Raw genomic sequence first — 27,010 nt, 5'->3', positions numbered from 1 at the left:
CATCTCCTTAATTGGCCACATCTGGACAAACACCATATCCCCTTTAAAATCAGGCATAATCACAGACAACACTACAGACCACTACCCAACCTTTCTCATAACTAATCTGGACACACTACCACAAGACATTACTAAAGTAACCTTCAGACTACATAACGAGACAGCAGTTAACAACTTTATAGCAGCTATGAATAGCATCGATTGGCAAAATGAGCTTGAAACATATACATATATGAATGAATGTATAAATAATTTTCTAAAAAAAGGCCAATGCCTCTATAACAGACATTGCCGCAGAAAAGCTAAACAGATCACAGCAAAGAGACTGAATAATCCCTGGCTAACACCAAGCATCCTCAAATCCATTAACACAAAGCACAAATATGAAAAACAGTATAGAATGGGTCAAATAACTAGAGAACAGTCGAAAAGTTACTCGTCAGCACTTACCAGCCTGATAAGAAGGCCAAAAGAATTGTATTATGAAAATAGATTACATAACATCAAAGGTGATATGAAAAAAGCCTGGAAAACTATCTGAAATTCTTGGAACTAAAAAGTTGTCCAAAAACAAAGCAATCAAACTAACAAAATCAGATGAACCCCTACTCACTCCAACCTAAAAGACTTAATGTTTTCTTCTCCACCATAGGAAAAAATCTAGCAAACAAAATACCAAGCACAAACACCCATCCATCAGACTACCTCATAGGTACCTACCCAAATACGCTATTCCTAGCTCCAACCAACCCCATTGAAGTTACGCTCATCATAAACACCCTTAACCCTTAAACTGTCCAAGCAGATCGACGTTCAAATCCGTAGTGCTCCAAACGTAGATCTACGTTTTTTTTACATATTTTCGAACATAACAAAAAAACAAATGTAGATAAAAGTTTTTTACACATTTTCAAATAAATAAAAAAAAAGATGATCTACATTTTTTACATACTTTCAAATGCTGAAAAAATGTATATATACGTTTGGACCATTTAAGGGTTAAAAACAAGGCAGGAGACATAAACAACTTGTCTGCTTTTATGTACAAAAAAGCTTCTCAAGTATTGTCACTAATTATTGCAATGCTCTTTAACAAATCCATTGAATTGTCTACCTTCCCAACAATCCTCAAAATAGCGAGGGTCACTCCGATCCATAAAGAAGGTGACCAAGCTGACTTGGTCACCTGGTGTCATTATGATTGGGAAAAGATTCTCTATCTTTTCATAAGAATTTTTTTTTTTTTTTTTTTTTTTTTTTTTTTTTTTTTTTTTTTTTTTTTTTTTTTTTTTTTTTTTTTTTTGAAATTTGACCAACCCTGAGAACAAGTCTCTGAGAGGACCTGTCGACCCCCAAAGGGTTAATGCCACTAGGACCAGCTTGAGAGTCACTGGACCCCTGTTTCACAAAATAAATGTCCAGAGTTCTCTGTTTCTGGTGTCTCTTTAAGATTTACCTGAAGTGGGACAGGGTTTTGTCACTAAACATGTTGCAGATATGGCTTGTTTCAGCTTTGTCAGGGTGGTACTTCTCGAGAAAACTTTGCATATCATTCCACTTTCCACATATGTCCTTAATCAATGAAGAAGGCACCTCCTTCACTCCCTCTTCCTCCTCCTCTGAAGCAAGTTCCTCAGCTGCAATCTGTTGCTGTTTGAGTTGAAGGTCTTGCAACTCTTCAGTGGTTAGCTCTTCCCTGTGGTCCTCTACCAACTCTTCCACATCCTCGCCACTCGCCTCCAACTCCAGGAACTTCCCCAGTGCCACAATAGAGTCCACAGGGTCAGCAGGGTCAGGGTCAGCCTTAAACCCTTCAAAATCCCTCTCTTGGACACAATCTGGCCACAGTTTTCTCCAAGCAGAGTTCAAAGGAGGCAAGAACTTCACTGTGATGAAACTGAAGTTTCTAAACACTTGGTCTTGCAAGTCTGGAGGATGTGCAGGAGCATTGTCCAGTAACAGGAGGCACTTGAGTGATAATTTCTTTTCCAGGAGGTATTTTTTCACACTTGGGCCAAACACATCATTAACCCACTCTTTGAAAATTTGCCTTGTGACCCATGCCTTATGATTAGCTTTCCACATCACACACAATCTATTCTTCATGGCATTGTTTTTGTTGAACACACTGGGATTTTCTGAGTGATACACGAGTAAAGGCTTCACTTTGAAATCCCCACTAGCATTACCACACAACAAAAGAGTAAGCCTGTCTTTCATTGGCTTGTATCCTGGCAGTGCCTTTTCCTCCTGGGTAGTGTAGGTCCTGTTTGGCATTTTCTTCCAAAACAGGCCTGCTTTGTCACAAGTGAACACTTGTTGGGGTTCAAATCCTTCAGCCTTTACATAGTCCTAGAATTTGTGAACATACTTTTCAGCCACACATTTGTCAGAACTTGCAGCCTCACCATGCCTTATAACACTGTGTATGCCACTACACTTCTTAAATCTATCAAACCTTCCTTTGCTGGCCCTAAATTCACAAACTGCAGCACTTGTTCCAGGCATTTTCTTTGCAAGATCCTCATGCAACTGCCTTGCCTTCTCACAAATAATCGACTTCACAACACTGTCTCCCACTAATTCTTTTTTCTTAATCCACAATAATAATAACTTTTCCATCTCTTTCATTATGGGTTGGGGGGTCTTTGTTTAGTTAGAAAATTTACTCCTTTCACAACATTAGTGTCCTTGATTTGTTCTTTCTTTATCAGGATGGATGTAATTGATTTATTCTTGCTGTACATCCTGACAAGTTCCAACACCCTCATACCACTCTCATATTTTTCAGCCACTTCACACTTAAATTCCATGGTGTTTCTCACTTTCTTTACCACAGGAACTTTCTTTGGAGCCATGGTTACTTATTTCACATTTGCACTGCAAAAATAACACAAGCTACAATGGGAAATAAGTGAAATGTTTGGATGTATGAGCAGAAGCTTCCTCAGCCACTGAGAGAGACAGCCAAACTGATGCGCAAGCGGCCCCAGCTGGCGGACGGATGCGTCCGAAACAGCCAATCACTGAATTAACGGCCGATAACCGGGCGCCGAAAAAACGGCCGATCACCGAGTTGGCCGATAACAGAAGCGGCCAGTAACTGGGGTTCCACTGTAATTAATAGCCCTGTATATCCCTGACTGTTATATTGGATTCTTTTTCAAACATTTTTAAGGTTTCTGGATGTCAATGTATAAGATACTTCAGTTTTTGCTAGCCTTATTTTTAATCCCCTTCGTTTTATTAACAGTCACTTTATAGACAATAATAATACATATATGCACTGTACTAAAATTTTCATTATAAAATGAAATCTAAATATTTTATGAAAGTTGTTAAATGTTGGTTATGTTAGCAAATTAGTTTGGTGTTTATTGTTATCAGTAATGTAATTTAAATACAATTTTATTTACAGGGATGTGGGAGTTAATAAGGAAGGATACAACTATAGTCGTGATAGGCATCAGGAACTGTGGGATGTGATGATCCGCAGCAAAACTGGGGACATTCTTGGAGCCCACAAGTGCATCCTTGCTGCACGATCAGAATATTTCCGTTGCATGTTTGGGTCTAGTTGGATTGAGGTAAAAATCCATTATTGCTGAAGGGACGAGGGGACCTTTGAGTGGTATCCTTAATATTTTCTTCCTCTAACTCTTCATTTTTATTACTCATAATACAGGAAGGCCTTATCTGATCAGCCTCAAATTTTCGGTTCTGGTGTATGGCAGCTTGAATTACAGCAGTGATCACTTTGAGATTACACACTTGAGGCAGTTAAAAAAAAAATTATAACTGACCAAAATGTCATTATGACAAGTCTCCTCTAAGTGCCACACCCACCTGTCCTTCCTGGTCTTCCGGACCTGCAGCCTTCCTTGCTCACCCCACTGCCACATGGCTACCATTACCTTCCTAATTACCATCCTTTCACTGAAATTGCTCAAAATCGAAGGATTACAGTTTAAACAGTGGTTATAAGATTTATTGTATGTCATGCTAAGTCGTAGTGTTATTTTTTATAGAAGTGGTGTCACCAACAAAGTATTTGTTTGTTAGAAAATATGTGGGTAAAATCATTGTACAGTATGGCTTAATGTATCGTAAGAGGTTTTAGGAATTTATAAAATAAGCTTAAGAATGCACTAAAAATTTAAAATCAGTCTTAATAAAGATTTACAGCATATTTCATGCATACTACTACAGTATACAATATAGATTTTATAAATTATATTTTTGTCTTAGTTTTCATAGCCCATATCAAGTGCTGAACATGTAATTCTTTTACAGGCTACTGCATCAAAATCTCTCAATATGCCATTGTCAACAAACCTCCTTTCAATCATTCTTGACTACCTGTATGAAGATGAATCACCAAAATTACGCCAATGTCGAGATCCAGAATTTGTCTGCAATGTGTTAGCTGTTGCAGATCAGTTTTTTATCATTAGATTGCGTGAAATATGTGAAGATGTTATCAGTGGCTTACTGACACTGAAGAATGCAGCAGAACTGTTGGAATTTGCAGTAAGCTATAATGCTGCTCAGCTGAAAGTCACTGCAATGCAATTTATTAGTCTAAACCTCACTGCAGTATTAGAAAATGGGTAAGTTTTTTAACCCTTAAACTGTCCAAACATAGATCTACGTTTTTCGCATGTAGTGCTCCGATCTTGATTTTCTCCCAAAGAAAGAATGTAAAAAAAAATGTAGATCTACATTTGGAGCGAATATAGATCTACGTTTGGACAGTTAGAGGGTTTAAACAGTATTTCATTCATACAAAGAGCTAGTAACCTTATACAGTGGACCCCCGGTTAACGATATTTGTTCACTCCAGAAGTATGTTCAGGTGCCAGTACTGACCGAATTTGTTCCCATAAGAAATATTGTGAAGTAGATTAGTCCATTTCAGACCCCCAAACATACATGTACAAACGCACTTACATAAATACACTTACATAATTGGTCGCATTCGGAGGTAATCGTTATGCGGGGGTCCACTGTATATCTGAAAGAAGCCTTCTACGTTGGTTTTCGATTCACTTGTGACTTTAATTTCATAATCTCTCTTGGCTTTTCTTATTCCTTTCTTGATTTCTTTCCCTGATTACGGTAGGGCCCCACTTATACAGAAGGTTAGGTTCCAGGCTACTGCCGTAAAGCGGAAATCGCCGTAAAGTGGAACACTTTTTCTTCCACTTATAAATGCATATAAATACTAGATAACAAGTTTACACTAACATATATTAAGTTAGCAATAGAACTAGGCATTAAAAACAATAAAAAAGTAAAATACACACATAGTACATGCATTACTTACCTTAAAATATTTGTAATCTTAATATAGGGTGAGATGAGTAGTATTTATTGTAAGAAATCAAGTGTGGTAGCCAGCCAGGCTACCATACCAAGCCAACCCACCTACACATAATAGTCTATTACATTTAAGCATTCCAGAGCGATAAAATGCATATACTGTAAAGTTCACTCATTACTTACCTTAAAATATTTGTAGTCTTAATGTAGTGTCAGAGGCGAGTAAACGAGATAAAATGAATATATGAGAGAGAGAGAGAGAGAATGAGCATGTGAGAGAGGGCACTCGCGGAGTTATGTAAACAAACCAGGTGGACGTGAGTTTTGTAAACAAACCAGGTGGACGTGAGTTTTGTAAACAAACCAGGTGGACACGTCTGGTTTGTGTACAAGTTACATTGTGTGCAAGTTGTCTCTACATTGATATGGTAGAATAAATAAAGAGGAACACTCCCATTCTCATGTAACATCATTTTTAGAAGAAATGACGCTCTGAGTGAAGGCATACGAAAAGAATAATTTTCTAGAGTTACCCCCAGTAAAACATTTTCTCTTATGTTGGACTAGAGAAAACGATATTCTTGCCATCACTCGTACAAGTTGTCTGGCTATCACATCTCATATTTATGTTTAATTATTCTACTGTGAGGTGTATTTATCATTATGTTATGTATTGTGTTTATTATACAATTTTGAAAAAATATCATAGATGGATTAATGAAACTGTGTATATTAACCCTTTGATGGTCGCCAGGCCCTCTCAGAGACTTGTTCTCAGGGTCACCAAAATTTAAAAAAAAAAAATTATTTTTTCTTATTAAAAGATAGAGAATCATTTCCCGATCATAATGACACCAAAAGTATGAAATTTGATGGAAAACTTATGGAATTATGCTCTCGCGAAGTTAGTGGTCTCGACGATGTTTACGCATTGGCGATTTTGCCCACTTTGAGCCCTATTTTTGGCCAATTCCAGTGTACTAGTCGACAAAAATCATAACTATTTCACTAGAACTCCGCTTTTTTTCTATCGAACGAGTACAAGAAACCACCCATTTACCAATTTCAACTATCCAATAAAGTGGTCAGAATTTAGCAATTTTGCCAATTTCACACAAATTTCAAAATATGCCAATTTCCAAATAGGGTCCAGAATAAACAAGAAAGACATTCCTGGCACTAAAATAACATTTCCTCTGTTCATTAGTCATGTCCCCAGGCCCCTCTTACATTTCTTTTGCTTTCCACTTTGATTTTTTATTCTCACAAAAAAAATAAGATTTACTGTTATGCAGACTACTGCATTAGTGTAGAAATGGTATAAATAATATCGGCGCACTTGTGAAAGAATATTAGACTCGCCAGTTGACGTGTATTGGACGCTTAGGATGATTTGTTTACTTTTGAACTTTGGTAAAAATCGAACATTTCTGCTACTTTGAGCTCAATTTCAAGGTACTTTTCATTGTAAAACCAATCAAAATCATCTCAATTTCTGTAATGTGTCTTCCATTCTATACAATGAGACCAGGAAAACTAGAATACAACAATAAATACCATACTAGTGAAATACCAAATTCTTAGGTATTTCACTAGTATTACTTCTGCCGATTGAGCACAAGAACACAAGAAATCGCCAACTCAACTATTTCAACTACAAAATAAAGTGATTGGAAATTGGTAATTTGGCCAATTTAGTGCAAAGTTCAAAATATTCCTATTTCAAAACAGGGTCCAGAATAAACAATGCAGGCATTCCTGGCACTAAACTAACATTTCCTCTGTTCATTAGTAATGTTTTCAGGCTTTTCAAATGAATTCCATTTTGATTTTTTATTCACACAATGATTTTTTATTCATACCAAAAAATTGAAGATCTACTGTCACACAGTATTGTAATAATTGTATAAATAATAACAGCACATTTGCGAACGTATATTAGACCCACCAGCTGGTGTGTATTAGATGTGTGAGGTCATTTGTTTACTCTTGAACATCGGCAAAAAATTTAACATTTATGCTACTCTGAGCTCAGTTTCAAGCCTTTTTCAGTACTAAAACCAATCAAAATCATCTCTATTTCTGTAATATATCTTCCATTCTATCAAATGAGACCAGGAAATCTCAAATACAACTATAAAAAACATACGAAAAAACACTGCAAAGTCACTGTTTTAATCGAAAATTACAGTCTTAGATTTTTTCACTCATGCACTATGTGCTGCAGGATTTGTTTTATGTGGTGCACACATACCACATAGATGTATTCTCTCATATCTAGGCCCAAATTTACCGCTCACAGCTTATCAGTGAGAGCTGAGCTCATGGCGTAGCTCTACGGTTTGGACCCTCAACATAAAGCCGTAGATCTACGGCACGGACCCCTGAGAGGGTTAAATGCCACTTACCTTTATTGTGGAGTTGTTAATGAGTGATGTAGCAGTAGCAGGGCAGATTCAGGATTGTCTATTACTTGGAAGGAAAATCCCCTTCCATAAAGACTTCAGGTAACCCCACCTTTGGTGGGGTTACCTCCCTTCTTTGTTTTTTAATGCCACTAGGACCAGCTTGAGAGCCACTGGACCCCTGTCACACAAAATACCTGTCCAGAGAGCTCTGTTTCTCACGTGCCCTTAGGATTTCCCTAAAATGGGACACAAGAGTGTCATTGTATGTGTTGCCAATGCTGCTTGCAACTTCTGTGACAGGATAAAATTCATTGATAAATGCTTGCACCTTTGTAAACATTGAACACATTTCCCTAATCCTTGACGAAGTCATCTTGCTCTGAAGAACATTCCTCTGATGTGATCTGTTGCTGTTGCACCTGAAGCTCTTGCAGGTCTGCAGTGGTTAGTTCTTCCTCGCCGTTCTGCACCAACTCTTCCACATCCTTGTCACAAGCCTCCAACTCCAAGGACTTCTCCAATGACACAATAGCTTCCACTACTGGCATAGCCTCCTGAGGGTTATCCCCAAACCCTTCAAAATCCCTCTGTTCTACACATTCTGGCTACAGTTTCCTCCAAGCAGAGTTCAAGGTCCTCATAGTCACTCCCTTCCAAGCCTTACCTATAAGGTTTACACAACTAAGGATATTGAAGTGATCTTTCCAAAGCTCTCTTAGGGTCAGTTGAGTGTCTGAGGTCACTTCAAAGCACTTTTGAAACACTGCTTTTGTGTAGAGTTTTTTGAAGTTTGAAATGACCTGCTGGTCCATGGGCTGGAGGAGAGGAGTTGTATTAGGAGGCAAAAACTTCACCTTAATGAAACCAAACTCCCCTGCAATTTCCTCTTGCAAGTTGTGAGGATAAGCAAGAGCATTGTCCATTTCCAGGAGACACTCGAGTGACAATTTCTTTTCCTGGAGGTAATTTTTCACAGTGGAGCCAAACACACCATGAAACCGGTCCAAGAAAAATTCCCTAGTGACCTATGCCTTACTGTTTGATCTCCACAGCACACAAATTACTCTTGACGATATTGTTTTTCTTGAACACTCTGGGAGTATCAGAGTGATACACCAATAAAGGCTTCACTTTGCAATCACCACTAGCATTATTACACAACATTAATGTCAGCCTGTCTTTCATAGGCTTATGTCCTGGGAGTGCCTTTTCCTCCTGAGTAATGTAGGTCCTGTTTGGCATTTTCTTCCAAAACAGGCCTGTTTTGTCACAATTAAACACTTGTTCAGGTTTTAAGTTTTCAGTCTCTATGTATTCCTTAAAGTCCTTCACATATTTTTCAGCTGCATTTTTGTCTGAACTGGCTGCTTCACCATGCCTTACCACACTGTGTATGCCACTACGAATCTTAAATCTCTCAAACCAGCCTTTGCTGGCCTTAAATTCATCATCAGCAGCTGCACTATTTTGAGGCATATTATTAATGAGATCATCATGCAACTTCCTTGCCTTTTCACAAATTATAGACTGAGAAACACTGTCTCCTGATAATTGTTTTTTGTTTATCCATACCAATAATAGTCTCTCTCTACCTCTTCAATTACATCTACCATCCGACTTACGACCGAGTTCGATTCCGAGAAACTGGTCGTAAGTCGAAATGGTCATAAGTCGAACTTTACTACTGAATATCAACAAAAAATTTTTGTAATGACTTTATTTTATTGTTTTATTTTGGTATTTCATGTTTTACTTTACTTTTTATGTTGTTAGTACTGTATTTTATACTGTAAGGTTTAGGATAAACACTGTGTACAACACAAATAGTTGTTTATTTCCCAGAAATTTTGCATGAAAAACGCGGTCGTAAGTCGAGTGGTCGTAAGTCAAGCAGGTCGTAAGTCGGATGGTAGCTGTATTTGCGGTCTCCATTTTGATAACATACTTGAACCTTTCGCAACAACAGCTTCCTTGATTGCCTGTCTGTTCGCCAAGATAGTACTGATAGTTGAAGGTGATTTGTTGTATTGCCTTTCCAACTCAGCCATACGGACTCCACTCTCGTAATTTTCAATGATCTCTTTCTTCATTTCCATCGTAATTCTCACCCTTTTTAACACAGGCTTGGCACTAGAAGCTTTCTTGGGGCCCATGGTGGCTTATTTAGCAGTTACAAGCACTAAAAACACTGGAATAATCCAAAATATATGGCAGGCACACATGGAAACCGACCACAACAGCTTGTAAACAATGGCGCACTGAGTCTTGGAGTGGCTGGGCCCGCTCAGGCCACGCTCCCGGCACATGGACATGTTCTGGACGAACGTCGTTGGTAAAGCTTTTCGCTGTTGGTAGAGACATTTTTTTTATGCCAAAAAGTGCCGTTAGATGAAATTGCTGTTAGTTAATGCCGCCGTTAGTTGAGGGTCCACTGTATTACTATTATCATTAATAATATGGCTCTTGAGACATAAGACTCTTACTGATTTTAATGTGTACCTGCACACCAGCACAGTGTGTAAGTTTATTTAGGTACAGGTATATGTAAGTATAATTATCAGAGTATATATAAAATATGAAATAACTTAAAAACACTTGAAATTTTGGAGTTTCCAGACATAATGGAGAGACATAGTGCTTATGGAGCTCACAGAGAATGTAAACAAACCTGGTGGGGTGCGGTGACCGTATTAGAAAGTCAGGTGGGGGGAGCCATATAGAGAATTTTGGTCATAATTTGAAATGACCATATTAGTGGAACGCCATAAAGCGGGGCCCTACTGTGAATTGATTCCTTAAGTGTTCCTCTCCTCTTTTGAGTCACCTGTAAATGTCTCTTTTTTTGATGTATGAGATGTTTTAGTCTGGTGTTTATCCATTTAGGGTAATTTTTGTTTGATCTAATTTCTCTGTTTAGAGTATGTTACCTGGGCAGCTTGAACTATATTTTTAAAAATGCCATATTGGCAACCATCTCCATCTACCTGCCCCACAGGATAATCACTTGCCAAGTCACACTAGTTGACTCCATCTAGATAGTCCCGCATCCCCACAGAATTAGCTACACAAAAATCAGGAACCTTGACTTGATTTTAATTATTCAGGTAATTCCATGAGAAATTGAAATTGATTTGTAATTACTTTCCCCAAGCTGATCATTAACCTCAAGATAATTAATTAGTGATTCCTTGTTAGCAAGAACCAAGCCAATTAGGTTATTTCCTCTAGTTGGCTTTGTCACAGATTGATTTAAAAAAACAATCTTGGATGGTATCAAGAAAGTTACTAGACTCAAAATTTCCTGTCATTACTCCAGTTTATTTGACTAAAGTTAAAATCTCCCATTAACACAACATTTGTATTTTGTTTTCCCCAGATCTCTGCTCTCTATAAGAAATAGTGAAGTACTTGTACAACTGAGAGACTATTACAGAGGATTCATCCCACGCATGTCCTGTCGTATGATGACTCCTCACGATCACCCTCCATATGCAGATGAATTAGAGCAAGTGCTTGAGGAGAGGCCATTAGTTTTACCAGACTCTGATGAAGAATGGGATGAAGACTCATCTTTAAAATGTACATGAGTAAACTTTTCTGAATATTGCAGTGTTTCATGGGATTGAGTGTGTTCCTTCATAATGGATGTCATGAGTGAATAATACAGTAATTTTCATAGTTTGGGTTTACTGGCATGATGGGTAGGGTATGGCACAGGTTCCATGCTGCATCTGCGCTACTTGCGGTGCTGAGGTCCTCTTGGGCGTGGAGGGAGATTTCTGGCCCTTTCATTCCTCCTAGGAACTATCCCTTCCCGGTCCCCCCTTTTTTTATTCTTTTTTTTATTTTTATTTTCTTTTCTTCTTTCTTTTTTTTTTTCTTAAAAACAAAAAGAAAGAAGTAACCTAACCATGGCAGCCCTAGTCCATGAACCTGCTACCCCCGGGCCCCTTCTTGATACAGCACCCTGTTCTGACCCCGCCTTGTCTTTGGACCACTCTTCGGACACTCCTCATGCCTCTGTACCTCTTGCCGGTGCTGTTTCCTCACCCGCTTCAGATACTGAGGTCTCGACTGACTCCTTCAATTTATCTGACCTCCGCTCTCCTTTGACTACGCTTCCGGCCTCTCCCTCTACGGTGCGGCAGTTTTCGAATCGCCGGCCCGTTCCACGTCGGACCAACTCTGGTCCCACGCCTAAACGCCAATGACAATTACCTGCTGATGATACTTCTCCACCTTCTCGTTCTTCTCAGAAAAGATCGACACGTCCTGCACTCCCTCTCCAGGCTCAGTTTCAGAATGCACAGTGGACTAAATTCTTCACTTTACGACCGACTTCCTCTACTGCCTATCTTTCCGACCACAGTACAGTGGACCCCCGCATAACGATATTAATCCATTCCTGAGAGCTCATTGTTATGCGAAATTATCGTTATGCGAATGAATTTTCCCCATAAGAAATAATGGAAATCAAATTAATCCGTGCAAGACACCCCAAAGTATGAAAAAAAAAATTTTTACCACATGAAATATTAATTTTAATACACACAAACTGAAAAAGGCATGCACAATTACATGACACTTACCTTTATTGAAGATCTGGTGATGATTGATGGGATGGGAGGAGGAGAGAGTCTTAGTGTTTAGAAGGGGAATCCCCTGCCATTAAGACTTGAGGTGTCAGGTCCTTTTCTGGGGTTACTTCCCTTCTTCTTTTAATGCCACTAGGACCAGCTTCAGAGTCACTGGACTTCTGTCGCACAACATATCTGTCCATAGTGGCCTGTACCTCTCATTCCTTTATGACTTCCCTAAAGTGTTTCACAACATTGGCAGTGTAATAGTCACCAGCATGGCTTGCAATAGCTGTGTGAGGGTGATTTTCATCCATAAAGGTTTGCACTTGCAGCCACATTGCACAGATTTCCTTAATCTTTGTAGTAGGCAACTTCTTCAATTTCTCTCTCCCCTCCTCCGAACCAGTTTCCTCAGGTCTGGCCTCTTGCTGTTGAAGTTGATCTAGCAGCTCATCAGTGGTTAGTTCTTCATTGTCCTCCTCCACTAACTCTTCCACATCATCCCCACTAACCTCCAACCCCAAGGACTTTCCCAATGCCACAATGGATTCCTCAACTGGCATACTCCTCTCAGGGTTAGCCTGAAACCCTTCAAAATCCCTTTGGTCTACACATTCTGGCCACAGTTTCTTCCAAGCAGAGTTCAAGGTCCTCTTAGTCACTCCCTCCCAAGCCTTAGCTATAAGGTTTACACAACTGAGGATATTAAAGTGCTCTCTCCAAAACTCTCTTAGTTGAGTTTCTGAGGTCACTACAAAGCACCTTTCAAATAGAGCTTTTGTGTACAGTTTTTTTGAAGTTTGCAATAACCTGCTGGTCCATGGACTACAGGAGAGGAGTGGTATTAGGAGGCAAAAACTTCACCTTAATGAAGCTCGTCCCCATAAAGTCACTCTGCCACGTCTGTAGGATGACCAGGGGCATTGTCTAACACCAGGAGGCACTTAAGGTCTAATTTCTTTTCAGTTAGGTAATCTTTCACATTGGGGGCAAATGCATGGTGTAACCAGTCATAGAAAAAGTCCCTAGTGACCCATGCCTTACTGTTTGCCCTCCACAGCACACACAAATTAGCCTTGAGGATATTCTTTTGCCTGAACGCTCTGGGAGTTTCAGAGTGATACACTAATAAAGGCTTCACTTTGCAATCACCACTAGCATTGGAACACATCAACAGAGTGAGCCTGTCTTTCATAGGCTTATATCCTGGGAGTGCCTTTTCCTCCTGAGTAATGCAGGTCCTGCTTGGCATTTTCTTCCAAAACAGGCCTGTTTCATCACAATTAAACACTTGTTCAGGTTTCAGCCCTTCACTGTCTATGTACTCCTTGAATTCCTGCACATTTTTCAGCTGCTTTGTGGTCCGAACTGGCAGCCTCACCATGCCTTATCACACTATGTATGCCACTACGCTTCTTAAATCTCTCAAACCAACCTTTGCTGGCCTTAAATTCACTCACATCATCACTAGTTGCAGGCATTTTTTTAATTAAATCCTCATGCAACTTCCTAGTCTTTTCACTTATGATCACTTGAGAGATGCTATCTCCTGCTATCTGTTTTTCATTTATCCATACCAATAAGAGTCTCTCAACATCTTCCATCACTTGCGATCTCTGTTTTGAAAACACAGTTGAACCTTTGGCAAGAACAGCTTCCTTGATTGCCGTTTTGTTGCCCACAATAGTAGCGATGGTTGATTGGGGTTTATTATACAACCTGGCCAGCTCGGAGACACGCACTCCACTTTCATACTTATCAATGATCTCTTTCTTCATCTCTATAGTAATTCTCACCCTTATTGCTGTAGGGTTGGCACTAGAAGCTTTCTTGGGGCCCATGGTCACTTATTTTGCAGATAAAATCACCAAAAACACTGTAATAATACGAAATGTTCCGATTGTATGCTTGGATGTTACCGCGGAGGCTGGCTGGTAAACAATGCCACCGGCGGAACATGTGAGGCTGGCTCAGGCCGCACATTAGACGCGTCTCGGACGAACAGCGTTGAGCGGGTTTTTTAGCGGTATGCGAGGCAAAATCTTAGCGATAAAATGTATCGGTATGCGGATTTAACGTTATGTAAGGCCAACGGTATGCAGGGGTCCACTGTATTGGCAAGGCACTCCTACGCCATGGTGGTAAAGATATTTCTTTTCATGCTCTTAAGAGCGGTACGCGCATCATCACTGTACAGAATGCTACCGAAGCTCATGATCTTTCTCTTCTTTTCCATATCGATACTGTTCCTGTCACTATTGAAAAACATCATTCCCTCAATTCTTGTAGTGGTACCGTCATTCTGCCCCATACCATAGTTCAACAAAATTTCCAGACATGTGGCAATGACATTCTTGAACAGCTGGAACTCCAAGATCTCCCAATCCTCAAGGTAGACACTTATGTTCTTCCTGCCCGCGGACGGAGACGATACCCTAGCAATGTGGCTCGTTTAACTTTTGACAGCCGTGAACTCCCATCCTCTGTTTATGTAGCAGGACATAGGTTACAAGTTCGAAAGGTGATCCCTACACCGCAACAGTGTAGAAATTGCTGGCGATTTGGCCATCCAGCGAAATATTGCAGATCTATAGCCGAGTGCCCAGTCTGTGGTGCCGATGACCATTCTAATACGTCTTGTAATCGACCTCCCTCTTGCCTTAATTGTCATGAGGCTCACCCTTCGTACTCTCGCCATTGCCAAGTCTACTTAATGAGCGGGAAATTCGTTACCTCAAAGAGGCAGAAGGTCTCCCTTATGCCATGGCAGTTTCTCATCTCTGCCTCCAAGGGAGACTACCTCGTGTTTCTTATTCCCGTGTTTCAAAACGTCCCCCTACTTCTGGGGTCCCATCTTCTGCAGCCTCCTCTGTGGTTACCTCTCCCATAGTCACTCCTGTATCTAATTCTTTTGCTGTCCTAGGCTCAGATGTCCCTACTTCAATGCCTCAGTCTGTTTTCGGTTCTTCGTGTTCTCTCTCACAAGCCTCAGTATCGACGAGATCTCGTACGACACCTCCTCCCAATTGTCCCTCTACTTCTCCGAAGTCAAAATAAGATCCTTTAACCCCTCCTTCCCTTCTTCCACCTCCTCATTTTACCTTCCCTGTCTCTGTACCTGGTTCTTCCCCTCTCACTGGCTCTGTTACAAGTGTAGAGGTTCACCCTCCTCCTCGTACTGTACCTTCCTCCCCTGTTCCCTCCCAAGTTTCTTCCTCTTCTGCCACCTCCCAGGTTTCTGCCTCTTCTGTTCCCTTCCATGCTTCTTCTCCAGTTCCCTCCACCCTTTCACCCCCCCTACCTTGGTACAATCCATTACAGTTCCAATCTTTACTCATCCTCCCCCTACCATCTCCAATATTGTCACCCATACGACGTCTCTGAATTCCGAAACACTTGAAGCAATCTCTGAATACATTGCAGAGACCAAAACATCAATGGACACTGATCCACCCTCTGTTCCTTCTCTCTCCTCTCCTCCAACTGCGCAACTCCTTTCTTTACAGCGCACCGTTCCTTCGCTGCTTGAACGTTTTCCGCTGCCTCCGCATGTGGACTTTTCTAACCCCTCTAGTCCCTTACCTGCGGATTTCAGGTATCTTTATTACTGCCAATCGTGGCCTATTTACAGTGGAATATACGCTTCCTCAGGGGTAATCGGGGTGAGCTTCAGATGTTACTCTCCCAGTTTTTCCCTGTTGGTGTTTGCTTACAGGAACCAAAATTACACTCTGCTGTTATCGCTCCCATCTCAGGCTATAATTTATTGTATTCTTCAGATCCTTTTCCTGATGGGACCTTTAATGAAAGTGCCCTTCTTCTATGCACTGATATTCCGTACCATCAGCTATTTGTTCGTACTTTGCTGCATTACACAGCAGCCTGTATGCACTTGCATGGGTGGTATACGCTCTGTTCTTTATATCTCTCTCCTTCTCGGGCATTATCTGTTCCGGATATTGTCTTTCTTGTTTCGTCATTACCGCCACTGCTACTGTTACTTGGCGATTTTAATGCCCATCATTTCCTCTGGGGGTCTCACTGTGATTCCTGTGGCATTCAGTTAGAGGCTTTTCTTGCCACCCACCCCCTCCATGTTTTAAATACAGGTACTCACACCCATTTTGATCCTCGTACTCATACTCTCTCTTGCATCGATCTCTCAGTCTGCTCTTCCTCCGCCGCATTAGACTTCACCTGGTCTGTTCTCCCGGATTTACATGACAGTGATCATTTCCCAATCATTCTTACTTTCCCTTCATATTCACCACCTCTTTGTATCCCACGCTGGCAATTTGATCAGGCAAATTGGAACCTTTACTCACAACTAACTGTTTTTAGTGAGGTTCCTTCTTCGTCCTCCATTGATGAGCTTTTACACCTTTTCTCGTCCTCCGTTTTAACTGCAGCTTCTCATTCTATACCCCAAACTTCGGGCAGGCATGCTCAGAAATGCGTGCCTTGGTGGTCTCCTGCTTGTGCTCGTGCAGTACGTTTGAAACGCGCTGCATGGGGCAGGTACCGGTACAGTAGAACCATGGAGAGACTTCTTGATTTTAAGCAGAAGCGTGCAATCGCTCGCCGTGTCATCCGTGGCGCTAAATGCACTTGCTGGCGAGATTATGTCTCCACCATCACCTTTGCTTCCTCTATGAGTGCAATCTGGAAAAAAGTACGAAAACTGAGTGGTAAATATTCTCCTGACCCGGCTCCTGTTCTGCGGGTTGCCGGTGTTAATATAGTAAACCCACTAGATGTTGCCAATGAAATTGGCAATCATCTGGTCCGTATTTCTCAGGGGCTCCATCTATGCCCCTCATTTCTTTCCTCAAAGTCTGCCATAGAGTTAGCACCCTTGGACTTTTCTTCTCTCAGAGAAGAACAGTATAATGTGCCTTTTACACTTCAAGAACTGGAGGCAACACTCTCAGCTTGCCGATCATCGGCAGCTGGGCCCGACGACATTCATATTCGTATGCTACAACATTTACATCAGTCAGCCCTTGCAGTCCTATTATGCCTTTTCAATCTTATTTGGTCACAAGGAGTTCTTCCACAGCTGTGGAAATCTGCCATTGTTCTCCCTTTCCGCAAACCAGGCACTACGGGACATAAAGCCTCCCACTATCGTCCCATTGCTCTTACCAGTGCAGTTTGCAAAGTGATGGAACGCCTGGTAAATAGACGTTTAGTGTGGTATTTAGAGACACCCAACAGTCTCTCCACTCGTCATTATGGCTTCCGTAAGGAACGTTCTACCATAGACCCCTTACTACGCTTGGATACCTATGTTCATAATGCCTTTGCGAATAACCACTCAGTTATTGCCATATTTTTTGACCTTGAGAAGGCATATGACACAACTTGGAGGTATAATATTTTGGCCCAAGCCCACTCCTTAGGCCTCCGAGGCAATCTACCATCCTTCCTTAAGAACTTTTAAACTGACAGGCATTTCCGTGTTCGGGTTAATAATGTGCTCTCCCCGGACTTTATCCAAGCTGAAGGTGTCCCCCAGGGATGTGTTCTGAGCACAACACTTTTTCTCCTTGCTATAAATGATTTGGCCTCTAGTCTTCCATCAAATATTTGGTCATCACTCTATGTTGATGACTTTGCTATTGCCTGTGCAGGCTCTGACTGTCACCTCATTACAGTTTCTCTCCAGCATGCGGTCGACCGTGTTTCCAATTGGGCCACCACACACGGGTTTAAATTTTCCAGCACCAAAACTCACCAAATTACTTTCACTAGATGCTCTGTCATCTCCGATCATCCTTTGTACCTCTATGGCTCCTGTATCCCTGAACATGATACAGTCAGGTTTCTGGGCCTCCTCTTTGACTGTAGGTTATCCTGGAAACCTCACATTACCTCTCTGAAGGCAACTTGTCACAGCCGGCTGAACCTTCTTAAAACCCTTGCTCATCTTTCATGGGGAGCTGATCGTCGAACTCTCCTTCGCCTACATTCCACCCTCATTTTATCGAACCTTGATTATGGTGACCAGATCTATTCAGCGGCCTCTCCTGCTACTCTCTCTAGCCTTAACCCCATTCATCACCACGGATTACGTTTATGCCTTGGTGCTTTTCGCTCTTCCCCTGTTGAGAGCCTCTATGCAGAAGCGAACGTTCCATCCTTATCTGATCGCCGTGATGCCCATTGCCTTTGCTACTATGTACGCTCTCATGATCTCCGCAATCCTTCCATTTATAGAATGGTCACTGATATTAGTAGACATTCTTTATTTGTTCGCCGCCCCTGTTTACTCCGTCCCTTCTCTCTTCGCCTACATTCGCTCTTGTCTTCTCTTCAATTACCACCTTTCTATGTTCATGTAGCATCTCACTTTTCCCTACATCCCTGGGAAGTTCCAACTGTTCGAGTCTGTTCTTTCTCTCTCCCTTGCTCGAAAGCCCAACTGCCTACGGTCACTTCCCGCTCTCTTTTTCTTGACCACTTCCACTCTCATTCTCATGCCATTGCAGTGTACACAGATGGCTCTGAGTCTTCTGACAGCATAGGATTTGCAGCAGTGTTTCTGGACAGCGTCGTACGAGGGTATTTACTATCTTCGGCTAGTATTTGTACTGTTGAATTGTATGCCATTCTTGCAGCACTTATCCGTATTGCATCTATGCCTGTGTCATCATTTGTGGTTATCTCAGACTCCTTTAGTGCTTTACAGGCTATACAGAAATTTGATACACCTCACCCCTTAGTCCTCCGTATCCAACTTTGGCTACGCCGCATCTTTACCAAGCATAAAGATGTTGTTTTTTGTTGGGTCCCTGGTCATGTTGACGTACAGGGCAATGAACAGGCAGACACTGCTGCGCGGTCAGCAGTACATGACCTACCAGTTTCATATAGAGGTATTCCATTTACGGACTATTTTGCTGCAATAGCTACCCACCTTCACACCCGTTGGCAACAACATTGGTCTTCTATGCTCGGTAACAAACTTTAATCTATTAAACCGAGTGTAGGTTACTGGCCGTCTTCTTGTCACCAGTGTCGAGGTTGGGAGACTACTCTCTCCCGTCTTCGCATTGGCCATACTCGTCTTACTCATGGTTCTCTCATGGAGAGGCGCCCTGCTCCTCTCTGTGAGAATTGTCAGGCTCCATTATCAGTCAGCCACATTCTGTTGGACTGCCCACTTTATCAACGAGCACGCAGAATTTACCTCCATCATCGTCTTCGCTCCGCTGCTCTCTCTTTACCTTCCCTTCTCGCTGATGGACCCACCTTTCATCCGGACTCTCTCATTGACTTTTTGACAACTGACTTACTTCACAAACTCTGATGCCTTCAGCCCTTTCTAGCTCAATCTCTTGCTACCCTCTACCCCCGCACTATCCCCTGCCCCGCTGTTTTCTGTAACCTACTGATCATCCTTCCCCCCTTCTGCCGCCCAATACCCTCGCTTCCTTCCCTACCCTGCAGCACTGTATAGCCCTTGTGGCTTAGCGCTTCTTTTTTATTATAATAATAATAAATTCATAGTTTGGGATTTTCCTTGGATAAATAAGAGATTGCCTTAGATGAGGGTAGTAAACCAAATCTTCGCTTGTAAGAAAGTAACGCTTCCTAATCTATCCTTTTTTTATGCCACTGTGTAACTGTTGGCAAAACTTTGCCAAACACTTGAATATTCCTTTTTACTTCTTCCTTATAGCTACATAAACCTTTGGCATTATAATGGCACCACAGCACTAGTTGTACATTGTAGGTGTAGAATGTGAAGTTTATACAAAATAGAAAACAGCAATTTATTTTCTCAGAACCAGAGAGATCTGCTGTAATTATTTGGCTGAATGTGTTTTCCCAAGCATCATAATATCTAATGCTAGAACACCTCTATCATGGATAAATTTTTAACAGTGGCTTGAACAATTCATAAGTAACCTGGAGTCCATTCCAAAGGTCACTGCCCCTGCAGGCCGGTCCCAGACCAGGCCTCCTGGTTGCTGGTCTGATCGATAAAGCTGTTAGTTCCCCCAACCCACAGTCCAACGTATACATCACAACCCTGGTGACCAGAAACTGATTTTGAGGAATCTGTAGAGTTCCTTTTTGAGGACATTTAATGGTTTGTTGGTAATAACCCCTATGTATGAGTGTTTGCTTACGTGTCGTTCTAAACCAACTTGTCGGTATTTATTACCAAGGTTTATACCATATTTTATAAGTAAAACAATGTGCTAGTAACCCCTTTTCCCATATAGCCTACTAAAAAGAAAAAGTAGAAAACTGTCAAAGTGGGATGTTTGAATGTTTGTGGATGTTGTGCAAATGATAAGAAAGAGGTGATTGTGGATGTTTTGAATGAGAAGAAGCTGGATGTCCTGGCTTTAAGTGAAACAAAGCTGAAGTGCAACAAAGTTTCAGTGGTGAGAAATAAATGGGATTACGTCAAGAGGTTTCAAATAGAGTTAGAGCTAAAGAAGGAGTAGCAATAATGTTGAAGGATAAGTTATGGCAAGAAAAGAGGGAATATAAATGTATAAATTCAAGGATTATGTGGAGTAAAATAAGGGTTGGATGTGAAAAGTAGGTTATAGTAAGCATTTATGCACCTGGAGAAGAGAGAAGTGTAGAGGAGAGAGAGAGAGAGATTTTGGGAAATGTCGAGTGAGTACGTGGGGAGCTTTGAACCAAGTAAGTAGGTACTTGTGGTTGGGGATCTCAATGCTAAAGTGGGTAAAAATGTTGTGGAGGGAGTAGTAGGTAAATGTGGGGTGCCAGGGGTAAATGAAAATTGGGAGCCTTTAATTGAGCTATGTGTAGAAAGAGGTTTGGTAATAAGTAATACATATTTTATGAAAAAGAGGATTAAGTATACAAGGTATGATACAGCATATAATGAAAGTAGTTTGTTAGATTATGTATTGCTGGATAAAAGGTTGATGGGTAGGCTTCAGGATGTATAGAGGGGCAACTGGTATATTGGATCATTATTTAGTTGTAGCTACAGTTAGAGTAAGAGGTAGATGGGACAAAAGGAAAATGGCAACAGCAAGTAAGAGAGAGGTGGAAGTGTATAAACTAAGGGAGGAGGAAGTTAGGGTGAGATATAAGCAGCTATTGGCAGAAAGGTGGGCTAGTGCATGTATGAGTAGTGGGGGGGTTGAAGAGAGTTGGAATAGTTTTAAAAATGCTTTATTAGAATGTGAAGCAGAAGTTTGTGACTATAGGAGGGTGAGTGCAGGAGAAAAGAGAAGTGATTGGTGGAATGATGAAGTAAAAGGTGTGATAAAAGAGATAAAGATAGCTTATGAGAAGTTTTTACAAAGCAGAAGTGTTATAAGAAGAGCAAAGTATATGGAGAGTAAAAGAAAGGTGAAGAGAGTGGTGAGAGAGTGCAAAAGGAGAGCAGATGAGAGCAGGAGAGGTACTGTCAAGAAATTTTGATGAAAATAAAAAGTTTTGGCATGAGATAAACAAGTTAAGAAAGCCTAGGGGATGAGTGGATTTGTCAGTTAAAAACAGAGTAGGAGAATTAATAGATGGGGAGCTGGAGGTATTGGGTAGATAAGAATATAAGAAAGGAGGAACACTGCAGCAGGCCCATTGGCCCATACTAGGCAGGTCCTTTACAATTTATCCCACTAATAAAACAACCCAAATTTTCAATGCTACCCAAGAAATAAGCTCTGATGTGCAAGTCCCACTCAAATCCAACCCCTCCCACTCATGTACTTATCCAACCTAAATTTGAAACTACCCAAAGTCTTAGCCTCAATAACCCAACTAGGTAGACTGTTCCACTCATCAACTACTCTATTTCCAAACCAATACTTTCCTATGTCCTTTCTAAATCTAAACTTATCTAATTTAAATCCATTACTGCAGGTTCTCTCTTGGAGAGATATCCTCAAGACCTTATTAATATCCCCTTTATTAATACCTATCTTCCACTTCTACACTTCGATCAGGTCTCCCCTCATTCTTCGTCTAACAAGTGAATGTAACTTAAGTGTCTTCAATCTTTCTTCATAAGGAAGATTTCTAATGCTATGTATTAATTTAGTCATCCTACGCTGTATGTTTTCTAACGAATCGATGTCCATTCTGTAATATGGAGACCAGAATTGAGCTGCATAATCTAGGTGAGGCCTTACTAATGATGTATAAAGCTGCAGTATGACCTCTGGACTTCTGTTGCTTACACTTCTTGATATAAATCCCAGTAATCTCTTTGCCTTATTACGTACGCTTAGGCATTGCTGTCTTGGTTTAAGGTTGCTGCTCACCATGACCCCCAAGTCCTTTTCGCAATCTGTATGGCTAAGTTCTACATCATTTAACTTATAAGTGCTAGGGTTATGGACACTCCCGAGCTTCAGAACCTTGCATTTATCTACATTGAACTGCATCCGCCACTTTTCTGACCAAGAATAGAGTTTGTCTAAATCCTCCTGAAGTTCCGTAACATCTACGTTTGAATCAATTATCCTACCTATCTTTGTCATCGGCCAATTTGCTCATATCACTAGTAATACCCTCATCAAGGTCATTGATATATATTATAAACAACAACGGACCTAAGACTGATCCCTGTGGTATGCCACTTGTTACAGATCCCCACTCGGATTTAACCCCATTTATGGACACACACTGCTTCCTGTCTGTGAGGCACGACTCGATCCATGCGAGCACTTTTCCCTCAATGCCATGAGCTGCCACTTTCTTTAACAGTCTTTAGTGTGGAACTCTATCAAAAGCCTTACTAAAATCTAAGTAAATAATATCAAATTCTTTATCGTGATCAACAGCCTCAAAAGCTTTACTGAAGAAAGTTAATAAATTAGTTAGACAAGAACGGCCTCTCGTGAATCCATGCTGAGTATCATTAATCAAGCTATGCTTATTGAGATGGCTTCTTATAATCTCAGCTATAATTGACTCTAGTAATTTTCCTACAATTGAGGTCAGGCTTATTGGGCGGTAATTTGACGGTAACGACTTGTCCCCTGTTTTAAAAATAGGAATTACATTAGCCATCTTCCACATATCAGACACTACACCTGTTTGAAGAGATAAATTAAAAATATTAATGGTTCACAGAGTTCCATTTTGCATTCCTTAAGAACCCTTGAAAAAAACCTCATCAGGACCTGGCGACTTATTTTGCTTCAGTCTGTCTGTCTGCTTCACAACCATTTCACTAGTGACTGTGATGTTACATAATTTATCTTCTTCTAGCCCACTATAAAAATTAATTACTGGAATATTGTTAGTGTCTTCCTGTGTAAAAACCAAGAGAAAATAATGATTTAAAATCGAGCACATTTCATTCTCTTTGTCAGTAAGATGCCCATAGTTATTTTTAAGGGGACCTATCTCATCTCTAACTTTTGTTCTATAGACCTGGAAAAAACTTTTTGGGTTAGTTTTAGAATCCCTAGCAACTTTAATTTCATAGTCCCTTTTAGCTTTTCTTATCCCCTTTTTAATGTCCCTCTTAATGTCAATATACTGATTCATAAGATGACCCTCACCTCTTTTGATGCGCCTATAAATTCCTTTCTTATGCCCTAGTAGGTATTTCAGCCTATTATTCATCCATTTTGGGTCATTTCTATTTGATCTAATTTCTTTATACGGGATAAACGTTCTTTGAGCAGCATATATAGTGTTCAGAAAACTGACATATTGATACCTCTCTTCATTACCCCAGTCAACAGATGATAAGTGTTCTCTAAGCCCATCGTAATCTGCTAAGCGAAAATCCGGGACTGTTACTGAGTTATCGCTACTATCGTACTTCCATTCAATGCTAAATGTAATTGATTTGTGGTCGCTAGCACCCAGTTCCTCTGAAATTTCTAAATTATTAACAAGGGATTCATTGTTTGCCAGAACTAAGTCAAGCAGGTTATTTCCCCTTGTAGGTTCTGTCACAAACTGCTTCAAAAAACAATCCTGAACTACTTCTAAGAAGTCGTATGATTCTAAATTCCCAGTCAAGAAATTCCAATCAATATGACTAAAGTTAAAGTCTCCTAGAATTACTACATTATCGTGCCTTGTGGCCTTAACAATTTCCTCCCATAGTAGTCTCCCTTGGTCCCTATCTAAGTTTGGGGGACGGTATATCACACCTAAAATCAGTTTTTCATGCCCCTCTGAAAATTCTATCCAAACAGACTCTGTATGTGTTACTGCAGACTTAATACCCGTTTTTATGCAACAGCTCAAGCGATCTCGGACACACAATGCCACCCCACCCCCCTTCCCGATACTTCTGTCTACTTGGAACAATTTAAAACCCTGAATGTGACATTCCGCAGGCATGTCTCGACTTTTTAAATTAAACCATGTCTCAGTTAAGGCAAATACATCAATGTTACCTGCACTAGCAACTAATCTCAACTCGTCCATCTTATTCCTAGCACTACGGTTATTAGCATAATAAACATTGAAAGACTCTCCTTTCTCTTTACCCTTCCTGCTCATTTCTGTTTTTCTACTAAACCTATTACTGTCCTTATCACCCAGTGTCACTGGCTTTTCAATATCTACCTCGTTCTGCTTATTACTAGTTCCTCTAGAACCCATAATATTACTACACTGGGACTTCACTGTTTTCCTGCCAAGACCCATACCACTAACTATTCCTAGTTTAAAGTCCTAACAGCTCCCTCCACTGCAGTTGCCAGTGCCCCCACCCCAGACCTAGATAAGTGAACCCCATCCCTGGCATACATGTCATTTCTGCCATAGAAGAGGTCCCAGTTGTCAATGAATGTTACCGCATTTTCCTTACAGTATTTGTCCAGCCAGCAATTGACACCAATTGCCCTGGACAACCATTCATTTCCAACTCCTCTCCTTGGCAAAATACCACATATGACAGGGTTTCCACCCTTCCTCCTAATTATTTCTATTGCTAACCTATACCTGCTAATCAGGTCTTCACTCCTATGTCTGCCAACATCGTTGCCTCCAGCACTGAGACAGATAATAGGATTTCTCCCATTACCTCTCATGATGTCATCCAGACGGCTAACAGTATCCTCCATCCCAGCCCCAGGAAAGCAAACTCTCTGTCTCCTACTCCTGTCCTTCAAGCAGAACGCCCTATCCATATACCTAACTTGGCTATCCCCAACAACAACAATATTCTTACCTTCCTTGGTGTCGTTCGTCATGACGTTCCCAGTAGTGGACTCACTTTCGTCGGGTAGCACTGAGAATGTATTAGATGTTTCCACAACAGTTTCCACGGCAGTCTCTTTCTTCTTCATCATTTCTACCTTTCCATTCGTCTTCTTGATCGTCAACTTCGTTCCCTGCTGTCCAGCCACTGACCAGTTTCCCTTCTTGACCTGAGGACTCAAAACAGGAGGACTACTACGAATCTTCTTGTTTTCCTTGGCGGGAATATTTTGAGGAACTTTTAAATGTCGATGAAGAAAGGGAGGCGGTAATTTCATGCACTGGCCAGGGAGGTGTAACATCTTTTAGGAGTAAGAGCAGAATGTGAGTGTAGGGAAGATGTGTGAGGCATTACATAGAATGAAAGAAGGTAAAGCAGCTGGAACTGATGGGATCATGACAGAAATGTTAAAAGCAGGGGGGGATATAGTGTTGGAGTGGTTGGTATTTTTGTTTAATAAATGTATGAAAGAGGGGAAGGTACTTAGGGATTGGCAGAGAGAATGTTTAGTTCCTTTATATAAAGGGAAGGGGGACAAGAGAGATTGTAAAAATTATAGGGCAATAAGTTTACTGAGTATACCAGGAAAAGTGTATAGTAGGGTTATTATTGAAAGAATTAGAGGAAAGACAGGGAGTAGGATTTTGGATGAGCAAGGAGGCTTTAGAGTGGGTTGAGAATGTGTAGATCAAGTATTTACATTGAAGCATATATGTGATCATTATTTAGATAAAGGTAGAGAAGTTTTCATGCATTTATGGATTTAGAAAAGGCATATGATAGAGTGGATAGGGGAGTAATGTGGCAGATGTTGCAAGTATATGGAATAGGTAGTAAGTTACTAAATGCTCTAAAGAGTTCTTATGAGGATTAAGAGGCTCAGGTCAGGGTGTGTAGAAGAGAGGGAGATTACTTCCCGGTAAAAGAAGGTCTTAGACAGGGATGTGTAATGTCACCATTGTTGTTTAATATATTTATAGATGGGGTTGTAAAAGAAGTAAATGCTAGGGGGGTGGGGTGAAGGGTGGGATTAAATTATGGGGAATCAAATACAAAATGGGAAGTGACACAGTTACTTTTTGCTGATGATACTGTGCTTATGGGAGATTCTAAAGAAAAGTTGCAAAGGTTAGTGGACAAGTTTGGGGGGGCATGTAAAGGTAGAAAGTTGAAAGTGATCATAGATAAGAGTAAGGTGATGAGGGTATCAAATGGTTTAGATAAAGAAAAAAATGGATATCACATTGGAGAGAGGGAGTATGGAAGAAGTGAATGTTTTCAGATACTATTTGGGAGTTGACTTGTCAGTGGATGGGTTTATGAAGGATGAGGTTAACCATAGAATTGATAAAGGAAAAAAGGTGAGTGGTACGTTGAAGTATCTGTGGAGACAAAAAACTTTATCCATGCAGGGAGTGTATGAAAGTATAGTGGTACAAACACTCTTATATGGGTGTGAAGCTTGGGTTACAAATGCTGCAGCGAGGAGTTGGGTGGAGGCAGTGGAGATGTCGTGTCTAAGGGCAATG

At 40.8% G+C, this 27,010-nt stretch overlaps 1 protein-coding gene across 1 annotated transcript in view; it reads left to right on the top strand.

The window, feature by feature from the left end:
• Window positions 1-27,010, top strand: part of LOC128690825 (inhibitor of Bruton tyrosine kinase) — a 128,562-nt gene that overhangs the window by 69,458 nt on the left and 32,094 nt on the right. Inside the window, exons 8-10 of the mRNA XM_070088170.1 lie at window positions 3,419-3,587; window positions 4,294-4,610; window positions 11,107-11,309. Coding sequence (XP_069944271.1) covers window positions 3,419-3,587; window positions 4,294-4,610; window positions 11,107-11,309 — 689 coding nt within the window. The remainder of the gene's footprint in view (window positions 1-3,418; window positions 3,588-4,293; window positions 4,611-11,106; window positions 11,310-27,010) is intronic.

This window comes from Cherax quadricarinatus, chromosome 24 (genome assembly GCF_038502225.1).
Source record: "Cherax quadricarinatus isolate ZL_2023a chromosome 24, ASM3850222v1, whole genome shotgun sequence".
NCBI lineage: Eukaryota > Metazoa > Arthropoda > Malacostraca > Decapoda > Parastacidae > Cherax > Cherax quadricarinatus.
The sequence above is the reverse complement of the archived record's forward strand: the minus strand, read 5'-3'. Positions and strand labels throughout refer to the sequence as shown.